The 19,988-nt window shown below is 45.6% G+C and overlaps 1 protein-coding gene across 1 annotated transcript in view; it reads right to left on the bottom strand.

The window, feature by feature from the left end:
• The window catches only part of LOC106552207 (germinal-center associated nuclear protein), an 86,292-nt gene that overhangs the window by 61,988 nt on the left and 4,316 nt on the right, over positions 1–19,988 (bottom strand). The window contains exons 2-6 of the mRNA XM_087716631.1: positions 18,719–19,956; positions 18,331–18,551; positions 10,319–10,397; positions 9,121–9,268; positions 4,964–5,160 (exon numbers count right to left, since the gene is read on the bottom strand). Coding sequence (XP_087572757.1) covers positions 4,964–5,160; positions 9,121–9,268; positions 10,319–10,397; positions 18,331–18,551; positions 18,719–19,892 — 1,819 coding nt within the window. The 5' untranslated portion in view covers positions 19,893–19,956. The remainder of the gene's footprint in view (positions 1–4,963; positions 5,161–9,120; positions 9,269–10,318; positions 10,398–18,330; positions 18,552–18,718; positions 19,957–19,988) is intronic.

Here is a 19,988-nt window from a genome sequence, read left to right on the forward strand (position 1 = left end):
TGACCGGATCCAGCGTCCAACCAAAGATGGAAAAGCCTTCAGACCCTTGTTTGTGGGATGTAAAGAAACAAAGAGTGCCTCAGTGCATCTGAAGACAGCCGTCTTGGCAATATAGATCTTAAGAGCCCTTCTGACGTCTAACTTGTGCCATTTGCGCTTGAGACTGTGAGAGGGATTAGGGCAAAAGTTCGGTAGGGTGAGGTCCAAAGACCGATGAAAAACCGAATTGACCTTTGGGACAAAGGTGGGGTCAAGCTGAAGGACCACACGGTCTGAGTGAAAGGTACACAAGTTGGAACGGATGAAAAGGGCAGCCAATTCTGAGACGCGTCATGCAGACATGATAGCCACCAGAAAGGTTGTCTTCAATGTGAGGTGATGCAGGGAGGCCGACCTGAGAGGCTTGAAAGGTGGTCCAGTGAGAGAGTCATGGACTTTGGTGAGATCCCACGTGGGGAAGTAGTGGATGACAGGAGGGCAGAGACTACACGTGCCCTTAATGAAGCGATGCACATGAGGGTTCAAGGAGAGAGGCTCATTTTGGTGAAGAGAAAGAACCGAAGAAAGAGCTGAAACCTGCCTCCGTAAGATGTTAGGCGTATGTCCTTTACCTAGTTCCTGTTTCAGGAACTCCAAAACCTGGCAAACCGAAGTCTCCAGGGGCGAGACCTCTTTAGAGAGGCACCATGTGCTGAAAGTCTCCCACGTTGATTCGTAGATTCTATTAGTGGCCAGGTGTCAGGAAGCCTGAATAGTTTGGATCTCAGAAAGGTTTGCCGCCCGCAAGACCTCCCGCTTAGCCTCCATGTGGTTAGGCGGAGCCAAGACAGGTCGGGATGGTGGATGGATCCCTGATGAAGGGATGGTATCAGGGGAAGATGCCACTCTGGGCTCACTGAGAGGTTGACTAGGTCCGCGAACCATGGGCAGCGCGGCCAATGGGGGGTGAGTAGGATGAGCTTGGCCTCTTCCTCTATCATTTTCTGAATGACCCTCTGTATCAGGGGGAAGCGAGGGAAGGTGTTCAGGAGATTGTGGGGCCACCTGCACCTCAAGGCGTCCGTTCCTTCCGCACCTGGTGTCGTGTAGCAAGACAGGTATCTGGGCAGCTGCTTGTTGGATGCTGTTGCGAAGAGATCTAGGACCGGGATCCCGTACCTGGTCGACAGGTGTTTGAAGATGCGACGGTTGAGGGTCCACTCTGCAGGGTCGATTGTTGTGCAGCTCAACCAGTCCGCTCTGCCGTTGTTGGAGCCCGAGATGTGTTTGGCGTGGAGAGAGAGAAGGTTGGCTTCGGCCCAGATCCCTAGGTGAAAGACTGAGAAACCGTCTGTGTTGTTTGTGAATGGGTACATGGAGGTAAGCCTCCGTGAGGTCCACTGATGTTAGGAGATCATTTTTGCGCACACTCTCTAGAATTGACAGGAGAGAGTGCATTTTGAACCTCCTGTACCTGATGAATCGATTTAAGAATTTGAGATTAAAGATCGCTCTCCAGCCCCCCGAAGACTTTGCCACGATAAAGAGACGAGAATAGAACCCCCGTCCCACCTGGCCCGGAGGCACAGGTTGAATGGCCCATATGAGGAGCAGATGATGGATGGCCTGCTCCACTAGGAGTCTCTTTTGAGGATCCCTGGAAATGGGACAGAGGACAAAGTGGTTTGGAGGGCTGGAGTGCAAATCCAAGAGAAGGCTGAATCTGATCGTGGACCTGATCCACGCGTTGTTGGTGATGTCATCCCAATGATCTGCGAAGGTCGACGGACATCCCCCTATGGGGAGATCTTCCAGGAAGTCACTTCTGCCTTTTGTAGGATCAGTTGGTATTATCCCTGAATGACTTTCTGGGCTGGAATCTCTGGCGGTCGACATCGCTCGGGTCCTGACCAAGTGGCAGGATAGATCCTCGTCCGTTTAGTGGGTTTCTCTTACCCGCTGGGGGATTTGTCTTATCACCCCAGCATCTTCAGAGTTTCCCCCTTAATCTGCTGGTCCCTTCAGGATCCACAGCGCTCAGAAATGAGCCTAAACGAAGAAGTTAGAGTTTGAAGTTAGGAGAGCTCCCGTTCCTCAGCTCCAAGTACGATGACGTCACCACAGGAAGACCGCCTTTCTTTTATTAATATTTCTGCGAGCCCTGGAATCCGTGGCTGGAAGCCTAGCCTGGAGTTGCTTCAATCATAAGAGAGCAAAGCGACTAAAGAAAGAAGCAGAGGCCCAAGCCGAGGCCTGGTGACTCTTGACTAGAGATTGTTCTATTCTCTTGTCTTTGAGGCAAAGAGCCCCCTCAGGAGCTGATGAGGCTGCGTTGGGAGAAGAAAGGCCAATTATAGGTAAGTCGGTAGAAGGTACCTCTAAGGCCTTGGTGAGTTCTGGTCCCACGTTATACAGGCACTTGTCCAAGGTATTGGGGAGAGGACCTGTACCTGGTGATGCCCATTGGTTCTGGACCATGTCTATGAAGAGTCTGGAAAACGGAATCACCTCCTTTTCGACCTTAGGTTGGATGAAGAGGGGATCAGTAGCGTCCACCTTGCCGCTTCCGTCCTTTGAGGTGCTTTAGGAGAACGGATGCCAGCGATTCTCTTGGCCTTAAAGAGGAGAGAACGAAAGACAGCAGGTTTGAACCTGCAGGTGGGTCAGGGGGAAGACCCTCATCTTTTGAGAGATCTGAATCTCTTGCCGGACGTTCCTCTTCACCAAAAACCAAAAGATGGCTGGAAGTGCCAGGGAGCTCATGTGATGATGAAGCCGAGAGATTACCATCCCTGCATCGGGAACCAGAGGAAGAAGCAGACCTGCGTGGGGTAGAGTGGTTAGAAGACCTATGTTTAAGGGCTGCTGCTACGCCATGTTCAATGACCTCAGAAATCATGTCTGCCATACCAGGTGAGTAAGAGCGGCGGCAGGGGGAAGGGGAAATTTCCTCCTGGTAGAGTGGCTCCTCATCCAGAGGAATGCTCCTGTTACCCTCAGATTCATCCCCACTGCAGGCAAAGTCGCCTGGGCCCCTGGCCTCCTCAGGCTGAATGATGGATGCAGCAGGAGAGAGGTCATCCTCCGAATCAGAGGATAACTCAGGAGGAGGACTGGGCTGAGAAGCAATAGCAATAGCAATAGCAGTAGACTTATATACCGCTTCATAGGCCTTCAGGCCTCTCTAAGCGGTTTACAGAGAGTCAGCATATTGCCCCCAACAATCTGGGTCCTCATTTTACCCACCTCGGAAGGATGGAAGGCTGAGTCAACCCTGAGCCGGTGAGATTTGAACCGCTGACCTGCTGATCTAGCAGTAGCCTGCAGTGCTGCATTTTAACCACTGCGCCACCTTGGCTCAGAAGGCCTTTGGGCCTAAAATAGATGGGATTCAGTGTGGTTAGTCTTGGCCTTGGCCTTGCTGGGAGGAGCCTGGGTGGCACTGTCCTTTGCTGGTGACTTGGGTATACCTCTCTGTGACTACCTGGGGGTCTTGGGAGAGGGCTCTGTGGGGGATGCTTCTGGGGACGGTTTGCGTTTGCGGGTCCCAGCAGAAGGGGTCTCGGTGGTGGGTAGAGGCATTTGTGGCTCAGGGGCAGGAGAAGAGGCCATGGTTTGTACTCACAATTCGTTGAACACTCCCAAAATGGCCACTGGAGATCTTTGCGCCAAAACAAAATAGCCAGTGAGGCTACATAGCGAGTGAGGGTGTTGAAGGCCCTACGGCGAGGCTGTGGAAGCCGAGAGGAGCAGCAGCGGTGGTCCAATGAGGCGGGAGCGCTGAGGAGAGGCGGTGGCGTGTAGCGATAGCGGTTCCCGGCGGCGGCTGCCGGCAGCTTTTTTCAGCTGCTGGCAGTCTTAGCGGATATTTGGCGGCCTTGGCAGTGCTTGGAGTGGCTGCAGCGCAAGGGAGAGGTCCGGAGACTAGCAGAGGCAGCAGCGCAGAGAGGGGCCTCCAACGGCCGTTGTTAAGAGGTGCTGCTTGCAGGCAAGCCTCTGAATTGCCTGCAAGCTCAAGAGGCAGAAGCCTCAAAGGAGCCCTGATTAGTCTCTCCAAAAAGCCCAGGGCTAATTGAGAGACAGCTCTGAGGAGCTATCCCCTGATTCCTTCCAATTTGGATGTAATTTGAATGAAATTTAGAAAAATATCCAATTAAATTAATTAAAATATCTATTAAAGTTGAGGAGAAAACAGTTAGCACAGTCAGTTCAGATCCAACTGAGCGGGAGGACAATCCTCTGAGGCGATGACATCACTTTGGTAGACTCAGTACTATTGGTTACTAATTGAGTTAACCCATGGATGACTGTTGTCTCTACCAACGTTGGAGAACAGATTTAAAAACAGAGCTGTTTGAAAGATCATTTATTTAACTCTGCCATCAACACAATTGATTTTTTTTGCTACAGTAACTTAAGATATGATTTGAAGCTTTAAAGGTTATTATTTCTGTATTATTTATCTATTACTGTTATATTTATTTTGGTTTATTGTTATCTGAGTCAATTTTTGCATTTCGCAACATGCAGTACAGAACCATTAGTTGTAGTCCCCCTTAAGCATATAATCAGCAGGGTGATCTTGAGCAGTCACCTTCTTCCAGCCCTAGAAGCAGGCAAACCATTTTTGAAAAACCCGCCAAAAAAACTGCAGAACTTGTATCCAAGTAATACCTGGAAATTGCATATGACTGAACAACAACAACAAAAAGACTGAAATAAAGCTAACCAGATCTGATTTTTGTTTATTGTACACTACCACAAGTCTAACTAGAAATTGACAGAAATAAATATAAAATAAAATACTATGGGGAAAATACAGGAAGTATTACAATTCTGCATTCCTGAATACTATAGTATTGTATATCAATAATAATATTCTCATTGTTGTGTTACAATAATTATATGGCTTCATGACTTCACAAATCCTCTCACCCAATTTATATTTCAAGTATCATCATCACAGCACTTTAACAACTCTTACCTTGACGCATAATTTTATCTCTCTGGTCTAAAAGTCGGTACTTATCCTCAGAGGTTTCTGCTACCATTCCTATAAGACTGTTGAAGGAAGAGGCTGACACTTCTGCATTCTCTGAGCCCTGGCCTTCAGATCCACAATCAAAGGCATATTGCTCAAATTGCAAAGACTTTTTAAGGCCAGATTTCTTAGCCGGAGAACTATAAGAAACAAGACATAAAGAAAGTAATATTTCTTTACCTAGTGCCCAAGAACACATGACCTTTTTTATGCCAACAATACAGTCTCTGATTGTGTGTATGCGTGTATGTATGTAGAGTATATGGATTACCTGGTGAAGGAATAGCTTTGTTTCTTTTGTATTCCTTGGATATGGCTGTCTGCTTGTAATGATGTGAATTAACCACGGTCTGGAATAATATAACTAAATCATGCTAGTTACTTCACAAAAACATATTGTTCATGAAAAGATATCACCATTCCTCAGGACTAAAAAGTCTAAAAATGAATGTACAGATAAGTCCTCAACTTATAACCAGAATTGACCCCCAACTTTCTATTGTTTAGTGAGACATTTGTTAAGTGAGTTTTGCCCCATTTTATAACTTTTCTTGTCACAGTTGTGACAAGAACTTGTCACAGTTGTGAATCACAGTTGTTAAGATAGTAACATTGTTAACTGAATCTGGCTTCTCCATTGACTTTTCTTATCAGAAGGTTGCAAAAGGTGATCACGTGACCTCAGGACACTGCAACCGTCATGAGTCAGGTGCCAAGGATCTGCATTTTGATCATGTGACCATGAGGATACCGCAACAGTTGTAAATGTGAAAAATGGTCATAAGTCACTTTTTTCACTGCCTTTGTAACTTTCAATGGTCACTAAGTGAACTGTTGTAAGTCAAGGACTACCTATAATGTCAAATTCATCTGTAAAATAGTGTAGAAGTTACCATTCAAAATGATTGAAGAATATTAGGTTGCCTATGACTGGTCAATTTCCATCTTCCATTTTCCCCAAAATACCTATAGGAGTTCAGCTTTCATAATTTCCAGTTGGCATTTAGCATGCTGCTTGTGAGATCATGAGAGTTAATGTAGAATACCTAGCAGGTTTCAGATTCAATACATCATCCCCATCCACCATATGCTTCTTTAATAATACAGAATAGTGAAGGGATTCACCTAGTGTCCATCTCACTTCTAGTGCTATTAAGGCCACTTCATTTGGAACAGCCCATGCTAATTACTCATAGCAAATCTAATTATTTATTACAGTGCTTAGCCAGCAAATAGATAATAATCAGCAAATAAACAATTACAGCAATATTAGCCATAGCAAAATTTCCAGTGACTTTGGAAAGCCCTGTGTTCTTTTGACAGTTATAGAAAGAAACATGGGCCAGAATTTACATTCATTATCTATATATTTTCTATAAAAGAGAATATATGTACCATAGCACAGAACTGAATTGTGAAATCCTTGATATTGTTTGCTTCCAGATGTTTCATTACGCAATTAGGTAATATCATCAATGCAAGTTAAGTGGGGGATTTACTCATTTATATACAGTAATTTTGCCATGCAAATGTTGGATGTTGCTAATGGATGTTGTTGCTGGAGAAAATACATTCTTTTGTTCTCTTCTTAGCTTTTATATTGTGTATTTTGAATTATATAGATATTTGGTTGGGTAATGAAATTTCTCCAAGCAATTAACCAAGCTCAGAGAGGTACATATATTCTCTTCTATTGGAAATATATAATGTACATTCTTGCCTATAGTTTATGCTTCTTTCTTTCATTGCTTCTGTTTGCCTTTTATCCCATTTTGCCAGTTAATTATTAGTTAGCTGGTATTTAATATATGAATAAGCAAACATCAACTATATTTCACTGAAAAATATACCATATTTTTCGGCGTATAAGACGAACCTTTTTGCCTCAAAAAAGAGGCTGAAAATCTGGGTGCATCTTATACACCGAATACAGCATTTTTTTGCCTCCCAAAGCCCCGCCCCTTCACCAAAATGGCCGTGCATACCCTTATGGAGACTTTCAGAGAGCTCCTGGGGGCTGGGGAGGGCAGAAATGAGCAAAAAAAGGGGCGTTTTTTGCCCCCCAACCCTACAGCACTCTATAAGCCTCCATAAGGCTATGCATGCAATTTTTTTGCTCGTTTTTGAGCTTCTCACCCCGCTAGGAGCACTCTGCAAGCCCCCCCCCCCCCCCAAGGCTATTCATGCCTTTTTTTGGGGGAAAAAGGGGGGCGTTTTTATGAAAAACAGACCGTTTTTGGGAGGTTTGTAGAGGGCAAAAACTTTTTTTTTTCCTTTTGGAAAGCTCTTTGATTGATGAGAATTACGTGGATCAAATGCTGTGTCAGCAGAAACACCTACCTATCCACTGTATTTCTATCTCTATTTCTCTCTCTATCCCTCTACCTACCTACCCTCTCTCTCCCTACCTATCCACTGTATTTCTCTCTCTCTATTTCTCTCTATCTAGCCCTCTACTTACCAACCTGCCTACTCTCTCTCTTTCTCCCTACCTATCTACTGTATTTCTCTCTTTATCTCTTTCTATTTCTCTCTCTATCCCTCTACCTACCTACCTACCTACCCACCCTCTCTCTCTATCTCTATTTCTCTCTCTCTCATCTACCTACCTAACTACTCTCTCTCTCTCCCTACCTACCTACTGTATTTCTCTCTCTTTCTTTCCCTCTCTATCCCTCTATCTAACTACCTACTTTTGTTTTTAATTTGCCTCTTCAAAACCTGAAATTTCCAGCCACACTTGAAATGTTATGACTGTTGTTGTTTTTACTCTGTCTGTCTTTTCTCCTATTTGTATCCCCTTCCTCCCCTTTTGGTTGTTAGCCGCCCCGAGTCCCTCGGGAGTGGGGCGGCATACAAATTAAATAAACAAACAAACAAACCTTGGTGCGTCTTATACTCCGGTGCGTCTTATACTCTGAAAAATATGGTATGTGCTTGCTTTGATCTAGATGTAGAGTTTAACTGAGAGTGTACTGGGTACCAACTAACAGGAAATTACTGCTATAACCTCTTAATACATAATGATAGAAGCTAGTGTGGTAGGAATCCCCAATTCATTTATGAGGGACAGTTCACAAAAATATACTATCCAAATAATATGGAGATTCTCAAACTGGAAAATATGCTTAGTGAAATAGGATGACAATCTTACTATCAGCCTGTTTTGGTTACTTGCTTACGGCTGCTCTACTACGCTTGTTTACTATCGACTGCCATAGGAATGGGGGGGGGGCATGGTATTGGGGATGGGAATTATATTGTACTGGAGAAGTCTTGTTCTCACTTCTGCACATACTGGTGGCTGATGTTTGGACTTGGTCAAGGCCAACCGTCTCACATACCAACTTGATGAGGCTATTTGAAGATGCACCCCACATGACACCTTAGGGAGTTGCAGATTAGACACTGGGTTGGGGAATTGGGGGGAGGGTGCTGGGTAAACGTTTGATATGTATATGTTCCCGCCTTTCTGGCTCAGATCTTGCTTTCCTTTTAGCTGCTTTCACTTCATATCTAGTAAATGTATTTTATCTCTATTAACATGGAGTTGAGGTTTTTCTTTCTTGGATATTGAAGGAGGCATGCCTGACACTTACCTAGCATACCACAAGTTTTTGTTTTCAAATTAATTATATATCTTTTTTTTAGAAGTGATTAACCAATTTATATTTTCTTCATCACTAGAACAGCAAATCATTAAAGAGTAAGAAATATCTTCTCTGTATATTTGACTGAATAATTGTAATGGCAACTGCCTTAGAAGTTGTAATTGTAAACATTTCCTTAAATATAATTCTCCAAGTTTTTGAGAATATATTGTAATGTAACTGAAACAAAAATTGGTTTTTTTCACAATTAGCTTGGCATTAGCCTTCCTAGTTTTTTCAATTGACCACAAATATCTTATCATAAAACAATCCTTCTCAGTAGCAGTTCTATTCAACCCTACCAAGCCTACAGCAAGATCAAAATGAATATGACAATATGATATAAGACATACAGAACTACCCTTCTAAATGTTAAGTTACAACATAATTTACAAAATCTATAAAGTGTCTAGTAATTTTATTTCACAAAGACTATTGTGAAATGCATACCTCTTGTTTGACAGATTCCCACTTCCAGTGGGGCGGATTAAGGATTTAGAAACTATAGAAGACTCATGACTCAGTTGTTCATTGCTTTGCCTCCCATCACCTTCATCTAGCTTCTCCTCTTTAGGTGAATAGTCTTTCTTATTAGGACCTTTCCACATTGAGAACACAAAAAATTAACATATGTTACTACTTAACATTACCATAAATAAATGTACAACAATTCAATATAATGTTTAAACATCTCACAGAATCTACCCCACAATGACAGAAATAAATATATAAAAGCAGACATATGAAGATGAAAAAAGATGGTATGTTCCCTTTTTTTCTCTTTTGTACAGACACATTTCAGTGGATTCATTGGACAATGAAAATGTTGCTTCCTGCACACTTTTGGGTGTATTGTATAGATTTTTGTCTGCTAGTCATGAAAATAACCTGTAATTTAACCTATCACATACCATAGAAATCTTCTGTTTTTATACAATAGTAATGTATACCCTTCATTACCTGTTAGTTATGCTCATATATGAAAGAAACATACAAAAACATGGAATTGTTGAAGCGCATTCAGCATACCAAGTACAACTGGAATATCTGTGGAGATCCAAAAGTAGTGGCTCTACTGTTTGGAAAGCAGTTCGGATATACCAAATACTATTGTTACATATGCAAATGGTACAGTGTTGCAAGAGAATCACATTACATTAAAAAGAAATGGCCACTCAAAAAGAATTTGGTCCCAGGATAGAAAAATGTCACATATGAACCCCTTGTTGACCCAACAAATATATTTTTGCCTCCACTTCACGTTAAACACTGACTGATGGAAAATTTTGTGAAAGCAATAAACAAGAACAGTGAAGGTTTTTGTTATTTGAGACATGTTTCAAGAATAACTGATGCCAAAATTAAGAAAGGCATTCTATTGGTCCACAGATTAAATATATTAACTGTAACAAAGTGGTTTGAAGATTTGTTAGTGGGGTGGGGGTTGTCAAAGAAAATTGCCTGTAAAGTATTTAAGGATGTCCTTGAATTTTATATTTTTAGTAAACTACAAAGCACTGAACTACATTCAGCTGGTCAACAAACTTCTTATAGCATACAAAACCATGAAATGCAACATTATGAAACACTATAAAACAAAAATATTTACAATATTTTAATATCTGATCTTTAAAACAAAGTAGCTTACTTGGTTTCTTTTTATGCCAATTTGTCACTATATCTTTGTGTAAGTCTTTTGCTTTCTTTCTAGCCAAAACAGCAGATGCCTAGAGTAGGAAAAGGTTAGTTAGAAACAGTGTAGAATACAAAATGTTATATAACATTATTTAATAACATCATCTGTTTATAAGATAAGGAAGATTTTTAACAATTATTCACTTTATGTGAAACAACATATTTCTTGTGAAAGCAAACACTCCCAATATAACACTAGAGACAGGATTTACATGAAATATCCATCTTCTCTAATAAGATACAGTTACAACTTGAGATGTTGCATATACATATTCAGGCACAAAATAATTCAAATTATTAGAATAGGGATATCAAAAAGTAAAGTAGTGAAAAATTGCAACCAAGAATAACTCTCAACTGACGTTATACGGTATGAACTTTCCTTCCCCTAATTTGGAGGCTGAATATATAATGTGGAATAAACCCAATACAGGAGTCCCTTTCTTGCAGTAGAACATTTTCTAGTCCTGGCAATCTCTTACAAGAATCTAAGATGATTTTCTTGAATTTTAAGTGAAATCTGATCTGAGAAAAATGACAAAGCAAAAAAATAAACAAATTGTGCATCAAGTTTCTCATTCAGTGAAATGTGAAAGATAACCAGGCTTGATAAGATCCTGGAACATTTTGCTTTATTATAAGATGCTCTTGCACTCTTCTCCCCTATACAAACACACACAGACAAACTGCACACTAGATACAAACAAGTGCAATAATGGCAAATAATTACAATATTTTAGAAAAGACCCACTGAGATTTGTTTGTCAAAGTGTAAGAATTGAGAGGGGAAACCCTTTACTAGAAAATTTAGTATATCTTCTGCCATCAGAAGCCATTGGGAAAAGTCTTATTTAGAAATGTCTCTTCATTCTCCCGCAGAATTCACATAGTGTTGAAAATTACATCTGCCTATCAGTCCCATATTTATTAAGTTAATGAATGTCTGGAGTACAATGAAAAAAGTTGTATCTGTAGTAACAATTATTATAGCATCTAATTACTGTTTTTTTCAGTATAAGACGCATCGGAGTATAAGACGCACCAAGGTTTTGAAGAGGCATTTTTTTTAAAAAAAAGTTTTTGTACTCAGTAGACTTCCCAAAAATGGCCCGTTTTTCATGAAAACGGGCCCGGTTTCCCCCCCCCCAAAAAAAAGTTAGGAACAGCCCTTAGGAGGCTTGTAGAGTGCTCCAGGGGGGACGAGCAAAAAACACCCCCTTTTTCGCAAAAATGGGTACATTCTTTGTCAAAAAAAGGGCATAGATCGTCTTTAGCAGGCTTCTAGAGTGCTCCTGGGGTCTGGGTGGGGCAAAATTGAGCAAAAAAATGACCCATTTTTCACTCGTTTCTGCCCTCCCCAGCCCCCAGGAGCACTCTGCAAGGCTCCTAAAGACTATGCACGGGCATTTTGGTGAAGAGGGTGGGGTTTCAGGAGGCAAAAAATGCTGTATTCAGTGTATAAGACGCACCCAGATTTTCGGCCTCTTTTTTGAGGGAAAAAGGTGCATCTTATACTGTGAAAAATATGGTAGCACATGTACAGCCTAAATCTTGGATCAAATCCACCCTCTCTCATTCACTAGATAAGAAAATTGGTCCCTCAAGAGGGCAAATGTTTGATATGCAAATGTCTATTTGATATATGGTTTTTCTGTCTCAATTTTCTACAATAATTTACTTTTTCCAGGCATTTTCCATTTAAAAGAATACAAATTGACCGTTGTCTTACCTGAACGGTCCTTCTATGGGTGCTGCGAAGGGAATCCAATCATGGGTTAACTTAGCCTTCTAGCCTTGAGACTGAGTATGCAAATATCAAAGTTACGCCTCCTCTGACTGGACTTCCGTTTCCTCCCCAGTTCTTATTACGAAGTCCACCGAAGAAGCATTATGTCAATCCTCAAACAAGCCGCAAGTCATCCGGCACTACGGAGTCAAGTCCAGTCAGTAACAAGTCAGAGAGTCACAGTCAAATGGAGCCCTGACCAGCCGAAGCTGCGGGCGGGTTTGGATTCCCTTCGCAGCACCCATAGAAGGACCGTTCAGGTAAGACAACGGTCATTCTCCTGTGTGCTGCTCCGGGAATCCAATCATGGGATATATCAAAGCAATGAACTCCCAGGGCGGGAGCTAGGCTGGTCAGGCTCCTCCGCAGACGGAAGGACCCTTTGCAACACTCTCCGCCCAAAGGACGCCTCGGCCGAGGCGAAGACATCAATCTTGTAGTGGCGAATAAAAGGCGAGGGGGATGCCCAAGTGGCCGCCCTGCAAATCTCTTCCACAGACGCTTGCGTCGCCCAGGCCGCTGTGGTGGCCGCACTCCTGGTGGAATGAGGAGTGATTCGCCTTGGAACCGGTCTGGAGTGGGTGTCATACGCCAACGCAATGCAAGCTTTCAACCATCGGCCGATGGTGTGGGAGGACACCTTCTGTCCCATTGAAGATGGCTGAAAGGAGACGAACAGGGCCTCCGATCTTCGGAACGACGCCGTGCGCTTCACATAGCGACGAAGAGCCCTGCGCACATCCAGATGGTGCCACTGACGTTCCCGCGGATGAGACGGGTGAGGACAAAAGTCCGGCAGGACAAGTTCTTGAGTTCTGTGAAACAACGAGTTTATCTTTGGAAGAAAGGTCGGATCCAAACGAAGCACTACCTTGTTCGGGTGGAAGATGCAAAGATCTGCACGAACCGAAAGGGCTGCTAGCTCCGACACCCTCCTGGCCGATGTTATGGCCACCAGGAAAGCCGTCTTGAGTGTCAGCAAGCGGAGGCTGATGGAATGTAGAGGCTCAAAGGGGGCAGCTGTAAGGGCCCTGAGAACCAAGGTCAAATCCCACGTGGGATAACGATGTACCGTCGGCGGTCGTAAGTTGGAAGCACCCTTAAGGAAGGTTCGAACTCGCAAGTGCTGGGATAAGGAGCGGCCTTGGCCACCCCCGACCACCGTTGACAAGGCTGTGACCTGCCGGCGAAGTGTGTTTGGTGCCAACCCCTTGTTGAGGCCGGACTGCAAGAAATCCAGAACCTGGGGCACCGAGGCCTTGATGGGATCGACCCCGGTGCGTCGGCACCAGCGGCAGAAGGCCTGCCAGGTAGCTTCGTAAATACGGGTAGTCGACGGGCGACGGGCCGCTTGAATTGTAGAGATGACTTCGTCTGAATAGTGGAGGGCCGCTAGCATCTCCCGCTCACGTGCCACACGGCTAACTGCAACAGCTGAGGGTCCGGGTGCCGGAGAGCCCCTTGGTGGAGCTGAATCTTGTCGTCCGGGATCCTCCAAGGACGCGAAACGGACAGATGGACGAGGTCTGCGTACCAGGGACGTCTGGGCCACATTGGAGCGACCAGCAGCACTTCCGCCTGTTCTGTCAAGATCTTCTGAATGACCGACGGAAGGATCGGGAGAGGAGGAAAGGCATAGAGAAGGCCGGCCGGCCAACGGCTGCGTAGAGCGTCTACCCCCTCCGCCCCCGGAGCCTGGTATCGGGAGTAAAACCGGGGAAGTTGTGCGTTGTGCGGGTGAGCGAACAGATCCACCTCGGGCAGGCCGAAGCGGCGAGAGAGCTCCTGGAAGAGAATGGGGTGGAGCTGCCACTCCCCCTGATCCACAGTCGCTCTGCTCAGCCAGTCCGCCTGAGTGTTGGCTTCGCCCGAGATGTGCTCCGCCCGAATCGATGAGAGCCTGGGCTCCGCCCAATGGAACAACCTTTCCGCTTCCAGCATCAGAGCTCTGGACTGCGTTCCCCCTTGGCGGTTGATGTGAGCCTTGGAGGCCACATTGTCGGTCAGGATTAACACATGGTGATGAGATACAATGTCCCGAAATTCCAGGAGAGCCAGACGGATGGCCCGCAACTCCAGCCAGTTTATGCTGTTCGCCAGCTCCTGATCCGACCATCGACCTTGGGCCACCTTGTCCAGGGCATGGGCCCCCCATCCGAATAAGCTGGCGTCCGTTGTAACTTGAACTCGGTCCGGCTCCTTGAATGGACATCCCCTGAGGAGCCTGGACGACATCCACCAATGCAGGGACCGCCTGGCCTTGCCCGGGAGCTGCACCTTGATGTGGGAATGACTGGTATGCGCTCTTTGGAAGGGCAGCAGGAACCACTGGAGAGGACGCGCATGGAACCTGGCCCAGGGCACCACGCTGATGCAGGAGATCATCTTCCCTAGCAGTTTGGAAAGCGACAGCAGCGGTACTCGCCGATGGGATAGTGCCTGATGCGCTAGGCGGTATATGCTCTGCCTCCTTTCCGGGGACAGGAAAACCTCGCACGACATCGAGTTGATGGTGGTTCCCAGATGAAGGAGGGACGTGGTTGGGCGCAGGTGGCTCTTGGGCAGATTGAGGACAAAGCCATGGTCCCGCAATGCGTCCATCGTGACCTGTAGGTCTCGGAGGGCCTGATCTCGAGAGGACGACAGCACCAACACGTCGTCCAAATAACAATTGATGCGTATTGGAATTGAGCGAAGGGAGGCTGCCAATACTGCCAGAAGCTTGGTGAACGTGCGCGGGGCCGAGGAAAGGCCGAATGGCAAGGCCCGGTATTGATAATGACGGCCGTTGAAGTGAAACCGCAGGAACTTCCAATGTGCCGGATGAATGGGCACATGGAGGTACGCTTCTTTGATGTCTATGGAAGTCATCATGTCGCCTTGGCGGATGGAAGCCAATATGCTCTTCAGAGAGTGCATTTTGAATTTTTGGTATTTGATATACTGATTGAGCTGTTTCAAATCTAGGATTGCCCTCCATCCCCCGGAGTTCTTTGGTACTAGGAACAAGATGGAATAAAACCCTAGGCCTCCCTGCCCTTTGGGAACTTGTTCTATGGCCCTGATGGTGAGAAGATGAGATATCTCGGTGTCCATAAGGCGCCGCTTTGACGGGCACCTGGGCACAGGACACCTGATGAACCTCCTCGGGGGGATGGATAGAAATTCTAGCGTGAGACCCAAACTCACTACTTGAAGGGCCCAGGCGTCTGACGTGAGCTCCGCCCACCGGTGGGCGAAGGCCAAGAGACGTCCTCCTATGGGCCCTACCTCCTGCGAGTCAGCGGTATCTGCGAAAGGATCGGTTGCCCGCTCCTCGGAATGACCGTCTACTCTGCGCCTGACTCTGCTGGCGCCCCCTGTCTCTGGCCCCGGCTCGGTCCTGGCCACGGTCCTGTGCCTGGGAGAACCCCCTGGTATAGTTGGGGACATAGGGGGCAGAGGTAAACCCCGAGTCCCCAGACCGAAAGGGCTGCCGTCTACCATAAGGCTGTGGCCTTCTGGCCACACGGGCACTTGTGGAGGGAAGCACCCTACGTCTGTCCCGAGTCTCAATGAGAATTGGATCCAGCACTGAACCAAACAAGGCCCCGCCCTTAAAGGGCGTGGATGCTAGACGCCACTTGGATTTGATATCAGCTTGCCAGTGGCGGAGCCAGAGCAAACGGCGAGAAGCCACATTGGAAGCCACGGCTCGGGAAGCAAACTTTGCCGCGCTAAGGGTGGCATCAGCAGAAAACTCTAGGGCCGCTATCAGTTTGGTGACATCCTGATGGAGGCGCAGTTCCTCCGGATCCAGCCTTTCCTGTAGCTGTCTCAGCCAAACTAAAGAAGTCCTATTAAAGAAGGAAGCTGCAGTGGCTGATCGCAAGGCCCACGCTGCTGCCTGATGAGTCTTGCGAAGGACCGATTCGGCCTTGCGGTCCTCGGCCTTCAATCCTTCCGAAATTTCAGAAGGAATTAACGCCGGTGAAGCAAGAGCAGCTATGGGAGCATCCACTGTGGGAAACTGCAGGAGGGCCTCCAACTCTGGGGAAGATGTGAAAAGCTTCCTATCACCAGACCCAGGGGGCTTAACCGCGGTCGGCTCATCCCACTGCTTTTGGATCAAATCAAGAAAAAGCTTGGGAGATGGGATAAAATCCTGCAGAGCCACCTGCTCAGCAAAGAGCCGCTCGGTGGCATCCAGGCCCACAGCAGCACTTTCTGCAGAAATTGCCTCCCCCATGTGGGTGGTAGTCTTGGCCTTATATAGCAGGGATTTGAAAAGAGTGTGCCTGAAAAGCCCAGGGGGCGGAGGCTGGTCCACAGGAAGGCCCTCGTCACCAGAGAGTTCCCTATCCTGGATTTCACCTTCCTCCACTAAAGGAGACTGTGCGCTAAACACAGAGTGTAAAGGGGAAGGAGGATCAGTTTGCAGAATGGAAGAATCCCCTTGTACTGCTTGGGGAGCCAGGCCTGAGTAGGCCAGAGTAGGCCTGGAGACCTGGGATCTACGTGCTAATTCCGCATCCACCCCTCTGGAAATAGCCTCTGAGATCATGCTGTAGAATTCAGCAGAAAGGCCCAAATCCTGGCCCTCCAGAGGCCTGAGGCCTGCAGCTGTGGGGGTGAACGTGGCAGAGGGCCCAGCGCGTGGAGGTGAACGAAGAGAAGCCCCACTAGCCTCCGAAATAATTGGGGGAGAACGAGGCCCGAAAGCCCCTACCTCAGGAATAGGGCCCTGGGGAAGCTGAATATCAGGAGACCAACCCTGCTCAACAACCCTCACCGGAGACACAGGCTGCTGAACCAAAACCGGAGGGGAAGAAATGGGAGCCCCAGATGCCTTGGGGGGAACTTTGGCCTTGTCCTTGCGCTTGTGCGACTTATCCCGAACAGTAGATGAGGCTCGAGGCCTACTAGTAGAGGCCCTGGTCGCGGCCCTGTTGGGCCCAGGGCTGGCCCCTCCCTCGCCAGGGGAGCGGGGCTCAGAAACTGGCCGGACAGTACCTTGCAATTGATCAGCCATGATATGAATTTGAAAGAGCTCAATCAGCGAGACAAAGGAATGCAATTGAAAGCACTTCGCCAAGAACGCCACGTGGAAGCAGAGACCAAGAGAAGCGACCTCCTCCCTGAGTCAGCAAACTCGAGTGAGGGAAAAGGGAGGGGCGGAAGCAGTGCGCAGACTCAAGCGCGCGAACAAAATCTGCCTTCTCATCCCAGGCGTTAGAGCGCATGCGTGAAAAGCGCTTCCAAATAAGGTCACCGGCTTCAAAGGCGCGAAATTCAAAGGAACCGCAGGGGAAATTCCCAAACAGCCGATCCGTGTAATCCTCCGGCAGCCGCTCCAGCGAGGGCACAAAGGAGGGAGGCGGGGAGGGGGGGGGAGACCCGCTCCGACAAGCCAAAGCCTCGGATCTGACCGCGCCCGCGGGCGGGTGCTATCCGGCAGGGGTGGCAGCGCTGGGAGACTCAGCTTCCTTGCGCGCTGATGATAAGGGAGGGCAGGCGGAGAACGCCCCACTCCAGCTGCAGCGATCCGATATCGCTTTAAGGGAAATAGCGAGGGAGGAATCTGCTGACAGCAATCTGCCGCTTTACCTCCAATCCAGTAAGAAATCCACAGTGAAAAACCAAGTAATTTCATCCTTAACCCTGAAATATTAGCAATTAATCAAGAGAGCGTTGAAAATAAGTCTCGTAGGCTTGACTGAGTAATAAGGACTGGGGAGGAAACGGAAGTCCAGTCAGAGGAGGCGTAACTTTGATATTTGCATACTCAGTCTCAAGGCTAGAAGGCTAAGTTAACCCATGATTGGATTCCCGGAGCAGCACACAGGAGAATCTACTATTAAGAAAATGTCAACATGTAGACCTGGTATCATTGATTAAAAAGTTTTATGTCACGGAATTAACTATTTCAAAAACATGTTTTTAGAAGGCTAAGCAAAATAATTATTTTGTAGTCAACATTTCCATAATACATGCATTATAAACTGCAGCTCAGAATGGCCACTGATATCCCAATAGTTTTAATGAAATTTGTGCTTAATTGAAACTTAAATAGTGTAGCCAACATTAAATTGCAAAATATCATAGTAGCCAACTTTAGAAGCATATGGAGTAAATTTCCCAGTAGTTAATCTAATATATATCTTCTACAGCTATTAATCTTCTGATATTTTAAAACTCACATGATCAAGACAGCGTACAATGGCTGACTTTTTGTTACGGTTGGTACGGATTTGTTGGATTTTAATAAACTTCTCGAAGTGTTTGTGAAGAACATTTCTGTCATTTAGATGATCAGGAATATTTTTACACTGGATGGCTGTCAGTTCACTTGGTGAGCATCCAAGGCTTTCTATGCTCCCAGTGCTCCGATTTCGACGCAAAGGGTTTGAGGCAGAAGAATCTGGAAGTAATTGAATAGTGATTAAAAATAAGCATGTATATTTCAAAATCATATATCAAGTAAAATACAAAATGTTCTACTTGTAAGCATACCACTACTTACAATGTAATTAATTGCAACCATTTCCATTTTCATTTGATAAATTCTTGTTAAGCTCTGCTACCTACCATGTTTCAATTTTCCCCTTTCTTCTTTTCTTAGTGTCGATATTGGTTTAGCCATTGTAAAGCCAGACTGACTTCCCCCTGCCATACTTGTTGCTACTGTTTCTCCAGATTCAATGGGAACACGCTCAATTTTGGATTCCTTTTTCTTGCTTTTCAGAACATCTTGTAATACTCTACCAAATAAACCTTGTGCAAGTGGACGATTCAATTTAACAGGACGCTTATTAGAAGTATGATCATTCCTCGATGAAGGTTCTAGTTCATCAGTGTCATAATCATGATGCCTTGGGGAATGCTCTTGTTCTTCTTTCCTTTTCATTCCTTTCCCAAGAGTGGGAAGTGGTTCACTTGGGATGAACAAATCTTCATGTTCCATCTTGTTAGTTTTGTTAATTTGGAAAGTATCTCTCAAAGGCAAAGATGAGTTTGAAAAAGAAGAAAAACTACTACCAGGACTTGTAAATAGAGCCATAGGTCTCTTTTTATCATCTGCTAGAGTCTTACTTGGTAAAGAAGTAGTAAAAGAAACTGCTGAAGTACTGCTACTACTGACTGGTTTGGAGAAATTGAAGCCAGTATTACTTGAATTGCTGCTTTCTTGAGAAATGACAAAAGGGTTTAATTTTCCAGGTCCTGTGCCACTGGGAAAAGAAAATGTAAAAGAAGAAGAAACAGCAGAAGTTGGTATTTTCTCTTGTTCTGAATTAGTCCCAAAGATAGGTTTGAACACTGCATTTTCAGGACTTTTGAAACTGAAATCTGATCTCACAAAACCACCACCTGAAGAAGCTTCTCCAAGCACAGTTCCAAAAGCAGAAGTACTCTGAGAATTGCCAAGATTTGTGGGTGGTCTGAAACTAAATCCAGATTTGCTAGGAACAGGAGAAGTCATTGGTGCAGAAGTCACAAATGTTGTTGTTTGTCCAAGAGAATAAGACTGTGTAAACCCTGGAAGTTGCCCAAATCCCAAGCCCTGCCCTGAAGAATTATGCAGTCCTGAATTAATAGCAAAGTCAGTAAATCCTGGATTCTTTACTCCTCCACTATTCAATCCAAAGAGAGAGCTCTGATTGAACTGGAACGGTGGCTGACTTGGGAACATTCCAGTTGACATACCAGGGGATGCTTGAAAAACTCCTGAAGGCTGTACACTAAAAGGAGTGTTTGGATTCATTTTTGGTGATGTTAATATATAAAATAGCTTTTGTCTAGGTTCCTTTGGTTTTCATCTTTTAGTCCTGCAATATATAATTTAAGTCATAAAATTAAT

The sequence above is a fragment of the Thamnophis sirtalis genome, unplaced genomic scaffold (genome assembly GCF_051295495.1).
Source record: "Thamnophis sirtalis isolate CommonGarterSnake01/CBP01778 unplaced genomic scaffold, rThaSir2_p1.2 scaffold_5, whole genome shotgun sequence".
Taxonomy (NCBI): domain Eukaryota; kingdom Metazoa; phylum Chordata; class Lepidosauria; order Squamata; family Natricidae; genus Thamnophis; species Thamnophis sirtalis.